This window comes from Chamaea fasciata, unplaced genomic scaffold (assembly GCF_029207755.1).
Source record: "Chamaea fasciata isolate MVZ Bird 193981 ecotype frontalis unplaced genomic scaffold, bChaFas1.0.hap1 SCAF_12, whole genome shotgun sequence".
NCBI lineage: Eukaryota > Metazoa > Chordata > Aves > Passeriformes > Sylviidae > Chamaea > Chamaea fasciata.
The window spans coordinates 6,301,838-6,315,662 of record NW_027094097.1 but is presented as its reverse complement, the minus strand read 5'-3'; the positions used below and the strand labels follow the sequence as shown (position 1 = coordinate 6,315,662).

The 13,825-nt window shown below is 36.4% G+C and overlaps 1 protein-coding gene across 2 annotated transcripts in view; it reads right to left on the bottom strand.

Moving 5' to 3' along the window:
• FTO (FTO alpha-ketoglutarate dependent dioxygenase) overlaps window positions 1-13,825 on the bottom strand; it is a 222,274-nt gene that overhangs the window by 171,227 nt on the left and 37,222 nt on the right. For both annotated transcript variants that reach the window (XM_066194284.1, XM_066194285.1), the window contains 2 exons: window positions 12,534-12,611; window positions 6,947-7,604 (listed from right to left, as the gene is read on the bottom strand). In XM_066194284.1, coding sequence (XP_066050381.1) covers window positions 6,947-7,604; window positions 12,534-12,611 — 736 coding nt within the window. The remainder of the gene's footprint in view (window positions 1-6,946; window positions 7,605-12,533; window positions 12,612-13,825) is intronic.

Here is a 13,825-nt window from a genome sequence, read left to right as displayed (position 1 = left end):
TTCTTATTATAAGAGGCACACACAAAGTGTGACCAGAAACTCACACTTTTAAAATACTCATGTCATTTATCTCATATGGTTACTGCAGGTTAGCTGGGGGCAGCCTTCAGAAAATTAAGAAAATTTATTAACTATTATGTCAATGAAATGTTGTCTAAATTCAGGAAGCAGAGAGACAAAGCCTATTAAAGAGCCAATCTAAATGTTCTTAAGTGAAAATTCTTAGAGTCCCCAGGTTCCCTCCCTTCACTGCTGCAGTTCTCCAAGTGAAGCTCTGGCTCAGGAGCAGCTCTAGGCCCTTCCATCAAGGAGCACATGAATGAGAAAACAAGAGCTAGCAAATACTCAGGAAAATCAATACTAAACTCTTCAAGGGGCTTTCATATTTTCTACCCTGTTCAGATAAATCGTAACTTAATTTAAGAAAAATGTTTTCTGAAAACTGCAAATAGGATGGCTTTCAAGGCATTTTTAATGCCATACATCATGGATATTATAAAAAGAAGTAACCTTTCTGGGTTAACTCTCCCTGTTATGCTGCCTTCCCATTCACTTTGGCAGCAGCACTGTTCACAATATGGCACCAATAAAATATAGAACTACAATCAGAGACAGCAATTTCAATCAAAGTTTCCTGGGGTCTCCTCATAAATCCAGCACCTTTGGAATGTGCTCGTTAAAATGACTTATTTTTTGCAGTTTGATAAATTTTTTATTGCTTAAGTACTGAGTTCAAATACAGCTCACAGTCTCCTTTTCTCTATATTCTCAATTATTGCACCTTATAATTATCAGCAGCAATTGAAACTGATTGCTCCTACCATGTTATTTTGGTAACAAATGGAAGCAAGCTGCTACTTGCTTTTAAAGGTGAGCTACCCTGAAACTGAGAGCAAGGAAAAAGTATAGACACCTTAACATTTGTGGCATATCCCCAAGTAGCACTGACAAACTTCTACATAAAAAGAAGTTGTTATTAAATTCTCTATGACACCTCAAGAACGACTGGATGCTGTATATTTATTGGTATAATTACAGTTGCCATTTAAGTGAAAACATTTGGACACATCTAAATCATAAGTATTTGAGAATAAATCATGTGAATAAATCATGGATCGCATACCCATCACCTTAAGAACACAAACTTATTTTGTAGTAAGCCATACAGAAATGGACAAATATAAAACTATTTAATGGAAGTCTAACAAAACTATGTGCAGATTTGAATTCTGGTCAGCAGAGGTTTACAGACTTGGGCCTGCAAGAAACCTTTATGCTGGAATCCCAAATAAAATCGGGCAATGAAGTAAAAAGCTTACCACAACATAACAACAATACCTCATCAAACCTGTAATTATGGGAGAACCATGAAAGAGAGAATGTAGCTGTAGAAAATTGGCCACAGCAGTATGCTTTTAAGAAGACAGCTCAAATTTCAGAGATGTCCCAGCACTTAGATCTGATCTTATCAGGTTTGGGTCAGGGTTAGTTTCAGAACAATATGAAACTTGTTTTCCTGGAACTACTTTGGTTATTGTTCCAGAGCACAGAAAGGAAAAGTAGCTTTGAAAGGTTTCTTTGCTATTTGGCTCCAAAACCTTCCAGACTTTGAGGCTTTTTGATGCTCTGAAACCGAAATGATCTCTCTTCAAGACAAACTGCAATGCCAAATCATATCCTAAATGTAACCTTGCACACCATTTCTTAAGACAACAGAATCACTGCCAACACATTACTAAGGACAAGGACTGTAAGCATTTACTTCATCATTAAATCCAACTGACAATTGTTATATTATTTTTTTACAGATTGATTGATTTTTTTCCAGAATGTAAAAGAATTTGGGCACATGTTCCTCAATTAAACAAGTACATAACTTATCACTGTCTTTCAATAGCAATTTATGCATGTTACATGCAAGAAGTGAAAGAGGCAGAGCATGCTTTGCTTCTCAGCAGCTTCTGGGAAAGATGAAGTATCTACTCAAAGTTATTTCCTCTACTTCATTACTGAAAAGCCATAGCATAAGAGGTTAAATTCTACTAATATTTGAAATTTTCTTGCAACTGACATTCACAAAATCAAAAAATTGTAATATTTTGCCAAAAATCTTCCTATCAATTCATGTTTGGAATGCAAATGTATCCAGATGTATCAGGAACAAAAGCATTAAAAGAAGAACAAACAATATTCTGTCATCCCTTCATTTCTGAAGGAGAGGCTGCATTTCATCAGTGGGAACATGTTTAAAAGAAACCCCACAAACCACAAGAGTCTATCCAAGTGATGATTTCTTTTTAGACAACAGGAACTCTAATCTGTTATTGTGAAAGTTAGACGATCATCAAAAATTTGTGACTCTAAGAACATAAACTGGTCAGACTCTACAAGTTAAGAGTTGTGACCATTTTATGCGCTTACTCATTTCTTTAAAAGTAATATAAAATTTTCTACATACCACTTCTGTTATTTCTGTTACAAGTAGTTATTTCTGTTATATTACTGACATCAGAAACCATTCCAATCTTGCGAAAAACATCTACTCCATTACTTTTACCCATTAAGCAGTACATAAAGAGGGTTATTGGTCAACTACAAAGTCAGGTTGACTTCAATGCTGAACAACTTTTGTAGTTACAGGATATTTTTTTAATATGGTGGGGAAATATACATCTGCAGCGCATCTCAATTATTTTTACTCCCAATTAAATGAAATAGCCATCATTAGGCTACATGCCAGGACGTTGCTTCTAACTTCACAGAGTAAAAACATACAAACAGCATTTCACAAAAGAAACAAGCACAAAAAGTCCTTGAAGATTAGTCATCACTGCCACTAACAGTAAGTTTGTTAAACGTTTTAACATTACCTTGTCAGCAGACAGAGCCAGTTGTGCAAAATTTCAAAAGTTAAACGGCAAGTAGGCCTTAGAGCAAGAAAGCAAACTAGACATGGTAAAGAACTCCGAGAAAACTACTTACCTAATCTCTTTCTCTGTGGGAAATCCAGGTAACAGCAAGATGGACACACTTCAAGTGTTTACATTTTTTTCTATCTCCTGTAAGTTCATAACTGCAACAAGTCCCTATTTCAAAGAACATCTTTAGATTTAGAACCAACTAGTGCTCTGCTAAGTAATAAAACTTCCTACAAAACTTGCATTGACCTGATGGAAAGCTAGTCATTAGGAACTTTTCATGGATAAAATCCAATTTTTGATAATGCCCTTATTCTACTGGATTGCAATCCACTTTTATAACTGCAGAAGGAAATAAATATGGGTTGTTAGCTTACTATATTAAAATCCTGAACAATTTTTTACCTTCATGCTCTCAGGTGACAGGATACTTACTTGTAAGCTAATGTGTTATTAAAAATGCTGAATTGGTCAAAATTTGAAATTCCTGTTCCTTGATAAATTTTAAAAAGTAAATTAATTCCAAATACTGTTAGTGGCAGTCTAATTGAACACACATTCTGTAACCTATTCAGTTCTGGATATGCACCCTGACTACCACTCATGCACTTTCATGCAACATACACACTAAAAGGAAACCTCTCAAATTTTTATGACACCCCATTCTCATCATTTGACAACCTACTCTTAACATAAAGTAATGTAAGGAAAAGCATCAAGCAAAAGGTTTACCTTATTTTGTTGTTAGAAATTTACTTCATTTGAAGTTGCTTTGAAAGAATTTTACACTGGAAACAAGAAAATAAACACTGATACCAATTAAAATATCAGCTTGTTTCAATATCTTTAAGTTGATGTCTAAATTTCTTTTCTGGCATATTGAAAACTGCTTCTACTCCAATTAATACTGATCAAAGTTCCAAACATGAAATTTTCATTATGGCATCAAACAATGAACAAATGAACAAGAAAACAAGTTGGTTTGATTACAGTAGTATCTGTTTTAATGCCATTTAATCCAGTAAGTAGGTACAAAGCAAACGCTAATATAAATATGTAAATGAAAGCAAAAAGAAAACCATATAACCTGAGTTGTGCATCTCCAAACAATCTAACAGAGCTGCCATAGCTCAGTAAGACTGCTTGACTCCAAGGGCTCCTGCTGCTCCAACTCTGCCAACCTGGGGATTCTGCATTTGCAGCAGGGTGGATCAGTAGCAGCCACGCAGCTCTGGAAGCCTGAGCTTCCACGTGCAAAAGCTGCCACAGACCCCCAGCGTCTGCAGTACCTCAGAGACCAGTGAGGATTTGAGGAATTGAGAGCTGACAAAGCAAACTTGCACAACCTGGCAGAAAACAGAATCAAACCAGTTCCAACAAAAATCAACATGCTTAATTTGTTTTTGCATTTCTCACAGAATCCATGTTTTCTCCAAGAAAATTACTAATCTGGCTCATCTACATCTTCTAAGGAAAAATAGCTCCAACAAAAAAATTCTGACCACATCTCTTATTTTTATTATGTATTCTGTAATGAATTTATGACAGTCTTTTTTCACTACACTGAGAATTCAATGCTAATTCAATACTAAATTAATTAATGGAGTAAGTACTAATAAAAGATGTCAGCATAAAAACTAACCATATTTGTGGAAAATAAGAAGAGAAGTCAAGACATGATCCTACAAAGATATAACAATATTCTTCAAAAAGATGTTGAGCTCCTCATGTTTCACGGTTATGGAGACCTGATAATATAGGGATATTGGAAGTCTTTGTGAACTGCAGAAACCATCAGAACATTGACATTATATATAGCACTGGAAAGAATAATGTTATAAACATTGATGAGCTTATAACCACCAGCACTGGAATGCTGTAAATGGAAAATTAGAAGAGCAAAAAGACAATCTACTTCTCTAAACTCAAATCCTCTTGGATGCAGTGGGTACAAAACTTTAACATAAACAGATATTTACTGATATTCCAGTTACAAAACCATATTCCTAAGCTCTAAACAGGATCCATTTCCTCCAGTTTATGAATAAGCAGGTCATTGCTTTAGGGATATACAATGACAGCCACACCCTGAACACAGATGGGAGTGAACTGCCGGCACGCAGAGCTGGACTGCAGGACATCTCTCCACGATGCTCTACAGCCATGGCAGGCGCCTGAAACTCCCTCTAAAGCTCAAGGACCCAACTTGTGCAATGCAAAACCAGAAAAATTTCAAGTAGTGACTTTAATTTTTTTTTAATGATAGATCAATTTATTTACTAGAAAGATCCTGCCTTCTTTTTTTTATGTCCATTTCCAAACTTTTCAGACAAAAAAATACAAACTTTTAATTGTAAGTGTATTTATGAAAAAAACCTTGTATTTATGAAATAAACCTTGTATTAATTGTAGATAGATATCAAAATTATTTTTAGCCTAAATATATAAAAAATTTCTTTCTACCCACATCAATCAAATCTTCTACAGAATTTGCAGTGGTTTTAAAACACCTTAATTTTTACTTACTTAACTTGCTGAATAAAATAAATAAAATCAACTGACAGGTTATGAATAAACATAGCAGCTTTCATTTTTGTTAATTTATAGCTCTCAGAACTTAAAGGGAGTCACTTTTTTCCCTCTCCATAATCAAACTTTATGTTAAAATAAAAAAGTTTTAAGCATACTACAATAAATCCTCATACACAACATTATTGCTTCAAGTTCATGTTTAGGTTTCTTTAAGTTAAAATCCTGCTGGAAAAATATTTCTCTACAGTACTAATGGAAAAAATGCCAACACATCTACTTGACACCAGTGACAAATAGGACAGAAAGAAGTTCATGAAGAAATTTACACTTTTCCCAGTCAGGAAATCTCTTCTACTCAATTTGTTAAGCCAGTTGATGTTTTATATCCAGGAAAATATAAATAATCTGACTTCAGTTGTACATTAAGTAACAAAGTAACATGCCGTTTCAAAACTAATAACAAAACCAGTAAGAGAATGCCCGTGGGAGTATAAACTATTAGTTTAATATTACTGTCTTTAGCCAAAACCTACAGAAGTCAACATAATTCTTCCCCTGTTCTAAAGCAAACATAACAAGGCTTTGGAAAAAGAAAAAAATCCACTGCGAATTATGAAACATAACAGAACATTTGCAAATTCAGATCAAGTGTCTAAATTCTAATCTTATGTTTGCAAAACTAAGAGTCATTAAAAAAATATCCAGGCCTTTGTTCAAGCATTGTTAGGAAAAAAACAAACAAAAAATCCTCAAGTCTGCTCTTCGATAAAGATAAAAACGTGACTGGTGCTTTAAACTAAAAATGAAATATTTCATGATGCTCCAACTGCACTTTTACCATCACCACCCCTAAAATACTGTATGCAGTTGGTTTTAAAATAAGCAAGAGTCTACAAAGCCTGTCAGACAACAGTTGTTTTAATGCAAAGTGTCCACCCTTCCCAGCTAGAGAAATGTTGGCAAACCCTTCATGAAACACACATTAACACTACAGCATGCCTAGACAAAATGCATATATTTCTAAGTAAATACTTCTATCCAAAACGAACCGAAAATGATCGTTCTAAAGAAAGAAGAGCAGAAAAATCAGCATAAAGCAAAGCAAGTCCGTATATGATAAATAACACTATGAAAATGGTGATGCCAAACACAGTGAAACATTTTACAGGATAGAAAACTTGTACATGCATTAACCTAAGAAAGGTATTTGACAGATTTTGATTTCCTGGCTCTTAGTCAGGGAGTTAATTATACCAGTTTTTGAATCTAGTTAGAGAACAACTGCTAAGCCAGCTGCGGTAAACACAGGTATTTTGTACAGGTTTTAGTGGAAATGAAGATAAGGCTTAAATACAACAGGTACCACAATGCATTCAGAAGCAGGTGACAAGGCTAGACCAGCATTCAGGTATGCTGATGTGTGTACACACAAGGGAACACAGGAGAGCTTCAGGGATTCCAGGTATTTTTGTGACTGCTCAAGTCCCATCACTCACCTTCACAGCTGTAATTGTACACAGCCACCGTTGACCTTTCCACCAGATTCTCGTCATGGTGCCAGCTCACTGCCATGTTCCCCATGCCAAAGTAGGGCTCTTGTTTCAAGTACAGCATTTGTAGTGGATCCATGTAATTTAGCAAAGTCAAGTTATAAGATGTTCTGTTCTTTAGACTTCTGTCATCCTCTGGTACACAAACACTGCTTTGATCTCTTGAAACAGACCCTTGCTCCATAAGAGAAGTATCTGAACTTTGCTCCCTATCTATTACAGTAGTAGCTTTACTTTCTTTGGTCTCAGACAAATTTTGTCCTCGTAATGCCCTGACTGCTTCAATATGCAAGTAGTCATTAAGTCTCATTAATGCTTTACAAGCATCATGTATTTGAGGACTGCAATATTTTATATCATAACCTTCTGTAGGCCAAGGAACTGTAAATAATCTTGTGTTCAAGTACTTATAAGTGCATCCCGGGTTTCCAATTAATATACGAGACACTGGAGTAAGAAAGTCTTTTCTTTTGATCCTTACAAGATCTTGAAAGAAACAGTTGTGTTCTCGCAAGGTCAGAAAGCTTTCTTGTACCATCTGATGGAGCTCCTCAGGTACTGTATCAGATTTCCTGAAAATCAGCTTGGAATACTTGGTCTTCCACTACAGGAGGAAAAAACCCAAACAACAAAAAGAAGAAAATAATTATTCTTTTTACAGGAGTCAAGATATTTTAAGACAAGACAAAGCTGTCAAGTTAACAAGAATGAGTCTAGAATGTGGTGAAGATACAAATGCCAGCACTTTTTCCTGTATATTCATATTTCAGTATATTGCACAAACTGTGGATATGTACCAGTGACTTCAACCAGGGCAAATCTCCAAATAAATAAATAAATACAAAGACTCTAGAACAAGTCAGTAGAACATACAGCTCATCTGATGAATCTGTAGATAATGCCACCTTTAAGTATATAAACAACAGAGTATCAAGCAGTAAGAAAGCGATTCCTCTTTTTGCAATAGTAGCAAAGACCCTTTCTGTTTCATTCTGATGTACGGAAACCTAGAGGGCTAAATTATCAACTCAATAGTTTTATATAACAATACTTTTCAGGGAGAAAATAACAAAATCAAAATGTACATTTAAAAAAAAAAAAAAAGTGCTGTTAACATTCTGCTGCTTTCTATTTTTACATTCCCCAGTGCCTGCCAATTATCTCTCATTTTATACAAAAGCTCTCTTTTGATAACAGAAAATGTCCAAACTTATTTTCCTCCCCAGCTCCCTACCTGTAGTGTCCTTTTTCCTCACATCCTCCTGTGACCACACCAGCCCTGGTATCAGCTGGAGTTCAGAATCCAGCAGCGTGTGGAGGCAGGAACTCCCAGCAAGGTATAACACTGCTAATCAGCAGCTTCTTGCTTTGTATGCACAATACTGCTTCCCACTCCAGGAAGGCTTGGATAATTTTATTTTGTTAATCTGGTTTTCTAAGGAAGTGAGTATCACATAATCACACCTTTTATTGGTTGCCTGTAAATCTGCTTCAGCTACTGCTGAGACTGTTAGGCAAACTAGACAAAGGCTGGAGAGTAAGTTCTTTAAAAGACTGAGTTCTTACGTATTTCATTAAAATTAATAGATAAACAAAAGAAACAGATGCACACTAGTGCCCTCCGTAAGGGAAGGGCTGTAATGTGAGCGTATCAGGCAACAATTAGCACTTGTGAAGCTCCTAAGGACTCACCACACCTATTTCCTTTAGTCCAGATATCAGTCGGTATTTTGGGGAAAAGGTAGGTACTGATGGTGGTGTGGGGACACGTGTTAAGGTAGACTGAAATCTGAAGGCATCAGGCAATGGGGAAAGAGCACGTGGACGCGCAAAACTGATCTGCCAAAACTTTTATTAGTCTACTAGCTTATGTTGAAAGTGCTTTTAAAAAGACAAATAAAAGTCACCGGCACAAAACACCGCACTGACCTACAACCCATCTGTGAGCTCCCTCTGGTACAGCTCAATCCCCTTTACTAGTACTATCTACTCCCAAGTCTCATTTGAACTTGCCTTTCAGGAAATGAATTTTCAAATATAAAGAACGTGCCCTTAAAAAACACAAACCAGGCAGTAAGTGTGCACAATTTCCACTGCATGAAAACAGACTTTTGGACCATAACGCACTGTTATCCTAAAATACTGAAGAGCTGGCTTTATAGGATCATTTGTTTCTACTAAAAAGAAGAACATAAAAGGAAGCCTATTTGAAAAATAATGATTACATATAATAAATCTTGGTTTATCTATAAACCTCGTCACCACTCCTTGTGAAATTTTTACAGTGACGCTAACTCCTTTTCTTTATACATTCTTATGGTTCCAGAAATTAACTTCCTAGAGAGAAGGGAAAAAAACCCAAACCCTGTAACAGTATCTACAGATAATGATTTCTGACAATTGTATTTACATGCTTAGCTTCAAACACCAAAGCTTGAGGACAGTCCCAGATCTGTGTGAAGGTCCCTCTACAACCCCAGAACACAGGACGACAGCTTTCATTCAAAGAAATTAATCCAAACTAGATCAACTAAATTCACCTGAGCCTGTCAAAAGCCTGAAATGATTCCTTTAGAGGTACTGAACTGCCCCTTGTTTCTATCAGTGCTGCGTATCTCCAGCCTTTGAACAGTGCAGTGAATAAAATCCTTAAAAACATCAACTAGTGAAATCAGTAACTGTAAATTGAAGACTTGGAGCTACAGGCTGCAGTCAGATGTGAAGGTACAGGCTGATGGGAATCAGAAATATTCTTTCATAATCTTACTTAAGAATGCCAAAATATTAGGTGTTATGACCTATAAAGATTATTACTTCATTATTTCTTTCACTATGCAAATGCCCTATATTAAAGAAAGAGCTCTAACAGTTCTGTAGCAGTACCCCAGTATTTCTTTAAATAATTCTGTACACTGTACTCATACCACATTACATATGCTATTATGGTATATTTGAACAGTCACTAATACAATATGTTTCTAAACCATTTCTATGAAAATATAAACACACTGAATTTCTCACATTAATCACACACACGAAATTCCAAACAATTATTAGAAACAGAAGGAGGGAAATAACAATATGATGTAAAGCAATTAAATCCCTGAAAACATGCACTAGAAAGGAAGAACACAGATTCTACAAAGGCACAACAACATTGTATTCCCCTCCTGAACTGCAGAGGAAATGCCTTGCACATTTTGCTGCCAGCCAAGTCAGAGGCCTGTTACCTTTGGGTTGTGCTTAAAGATCACATGCTTAAGAACTATTTTATCATTAAAGTATCTCAAAAGGAATCAGGAAGTGGAAACACATTTCCGACACATGAAAACAGCCTGATCTTCTTTAAATCCCCAACCAGTGCCTGTGCTGTGCCCTCCATAAGGAAAGAATTACAGGATCAGAACATGGGGTGACTGCTGGGTTCACACTGGACACCTTGTTGTTTCGGGGGGATGGGGAAGGGCAGCAATCATGTACTCTGTGTTGTAACTCTGACAGCCAGTACTAAAGGTCAACTCACTGTTCACTCTGAAAGAAGTGGCAGCATTACAAGCAACTACAGCACAGAAGAAAAGAAAAAAAAAAAAGCACATTTGATGCCCCAATCTTCTTGTGAACGTTACACACAAGATCTGAAATATGCTTTCACTTCTGATGGTGACACTCAACACAGAGAATCACCCTATGGACTTGAGTGACAGAATAAAGTTAGGAAGCAGCAACAAGGACCCTTGATAAGCAAACTGCTATGTGCATCGTGAAATGATAGTCCATACTTCAAATATTTGTGAACTACCTTTCTTCAAGCCCCTTTCTTGTTCTGTACTGGCTTTAAACACTACATTGTTTCAGCTTATGGCTTGGGGCCCATTTCCAAAATCCTTTATCAGGAAAAACACATTGAAAGAGGATGTCAGTTTTGCTTGTGATGGAATTTCTTACTTCAGTTCAGGCTGTACACTTCCACACCCGACAGGATAAGACAGGTTTTTTTTTTTTCAGTTGCATCCTCCCTAACTTTTCCAACATGTTCACAGAATACTGTTTTATAGGAGGTAGATCCTTCAAGGAGTAGGGCAGGTCTGTCCAGGAAAGACAGACTATAAAGCTAAACTGTATGTGATATTTTACTTTGCCGATTTGTTGTCTTCAAGCTCTCACTCTTCTTTTCCTCTGCAGCTGCCGTGCATTTAAGCACCATGGAACCTGCAATTTCTACAGCTGTGATTCCAGTAACATTTCATAACCACCAGAGATTTCAAAAGGTGCTTGTGATGCTTGTGATTAGAGTACATGCTTAAAAATATCTAGTGTCTACACATACACTACATAAAAAGGGTAATTCTATATTTGCAAAAAGAATGTGTCAAAACTTTATGAAGGACTGAACAGGTGTGATTTTACTGCGTATCTTGTTCCCATTGTCCTCTATATTTATGGGTTCCCGACCCAGAGCAAATAAGATGTCACTTGGGCAACCTTGGCTCCACCTCCTCTTTTTACACCAGCTCCATGAGAAGCTGAGTTTACAAAGATGTGAAAAAGAAAAAAGATGCTGGGCACAGCAGCTCTTGGCGGCATCAGAGGCAGAAGGCAACAAACAGGAGGGGATGCAACAGGACTAGGAAGGAGAAAAGTCAGCTGCCCAGTTCTTAAAAGGGAGAAGAGTTTCTTCATGAGCCCTGAGACTGAAAAGAACATGTTTGGGGTTTTGTGTAAAGAAAAAAGAAATAATAAAATCCATCTGTATTGCTCTTATAAATTCTCCCAGCTCTTCTACACTTGCACATCTTTGAGCCATATATCAGCACAAGGCAGGCACCACTCCTGTGTGGTGTAATGTGAGCATGGTCACTGGAGCTGTTCAACCAGGGTATTCCTTAGGCTTTTTCTCTTATCATGATCCAATTTGATCTGATTGAACCTACCCTGAGTTCTGTAGCTCATCTAGAAAGATCCAAGATAGATGCAGAAAATTCCATTTAATCATTATATTCTTGCATACACTCACTTGGTTTACTACCCACGTGGCTACTGGGCCTGACCTTACTTCTGCTTGGTTTCATTTGAGGCATACCAGTTTCCACAGTTTGTTTTGTAAGCAAAGTATTAATAATTACTTATTGTTGGAAAGTAGAATTAAGCCCCCCAAACTTTAAATTTCTGTGTTAATATTTTCCCTATTTTGCCAAACGTGAGCTATAGAGGTCTCTTCACCACTCAGAAAAAATAAATTAAAAGAATGGTGACATGTATTTTGCTTCAACAAAGCATAACAAACTGTGATTAACTGCTATACAGTACTTGTAGTGAGGGCACACACATTAAAATAAAGAAAGTTCACCAAGTTCTCATTTGTGAATATCCCAGTTCTAGAGATCTTATTTCACACCACCTGGAAGTGCACCATCAGCCATCAGGATACCTTTTTTCGTATCAGATTTCACAGTGTCTCTTTGAAGGAAGATTTATTTGTTGTTCAGTGCAAACAGCCATTTTACTTTAAAATGATTTAAAATAAATACGTTACCAGCTGGTGGAAATCAGCATCGGCTGGTGTCAGATATGGAAGTCTATTCTCCCCAAGTTCTTCAAGAAGTTTTTTCTTCTGTTTTGGAGGGGTAAAATTGAAACAGAAAATTAGACTAAAAAACAAGATATAAACAGAGAAGTATAAAAGTAGTTGTATACAAATGGCAAAACCAGGTGCAATTACTTCTCTTCCTACCTTCAATTCTGGAAAATTACATAAGGAAAAACAAATTAAAAAATCACCAGGGGAACTTCTCTGCTTACAAAGCAGTGATTCAGTTTAGATAGTTTTCGAGCTCATGAGTACTTTTACTCCCAACTTCTTTTTCAGATAATCAGTCCTTGTTACACTGACCAAAATTCATCTAGGCCTTATGTTCTCCAGATCTAGGCATGCTTTATAACTACACATTAATTTCTTGTTCCCTTTCCATTTTCTTTTTTACTTCAATTTGTGCAGCCAATAGGTTTAAAGCTCATATTTCATCAAATGGCTCAATAACCAAAACAATAAGCCCCAATGTTGGGGGTACTCTAAAATATTTCCTGAAATAGTTTATGAAAGAAAAGGGAAGCACAAGCCACTGTACTCCGAAGCCCCCACAGCATGACAATATCTAAAATGCCATCCTCGAGACCTGCCATCCCAGCGACAGCCAGAAATCCCGTTTGATGCTGGGAGTGCACAAAGAACCAACTGCCTGTAAAAGCAGGTTTTCTCTGTCCCCTTGTTCTCCTAACTCCACTTTTACTTCTAGTTTGGACTGAGAGCATCTCCACCCAGGTTTGTGTCAATGTGATCACTAGTAAATTGCTAAGATAAAAGCCTGATGTCTCTCCAAACTGTATTTTTCAGGTTTTTATTAATCAAAGCAGATTCTTTGTGGCAGTGTACAATTAATTGTGTTAATGATTTGCCAAGTGCAATAGATGAGTGAAACATGCCATCAGAATTTTTGGAATTAAACAATCCTGATCCATAACAGATCCATTCACACTTACCTAGTCACAGACTAACTCAACACTAACTCAGTATAAACACATATTAGCCACAGCGTAAAAATTATTACAGCGGAAGTTCTGGCCTAGAAAATTAATAAACTCCTTCCTCTTCTTCTTTCTTTTAGCTTGCTAGGATTGCTTTTTACATTAAACTTTGATTATTAACAAATTTTGACTTATATGCAACTCAAAGATCATAAAACTGTATCTGCCATAATGCTTAAATATAAAACAGGATTCAAATTCTTATTTTTATTGCAATATTTTCAATTACATAAACACTAGCAC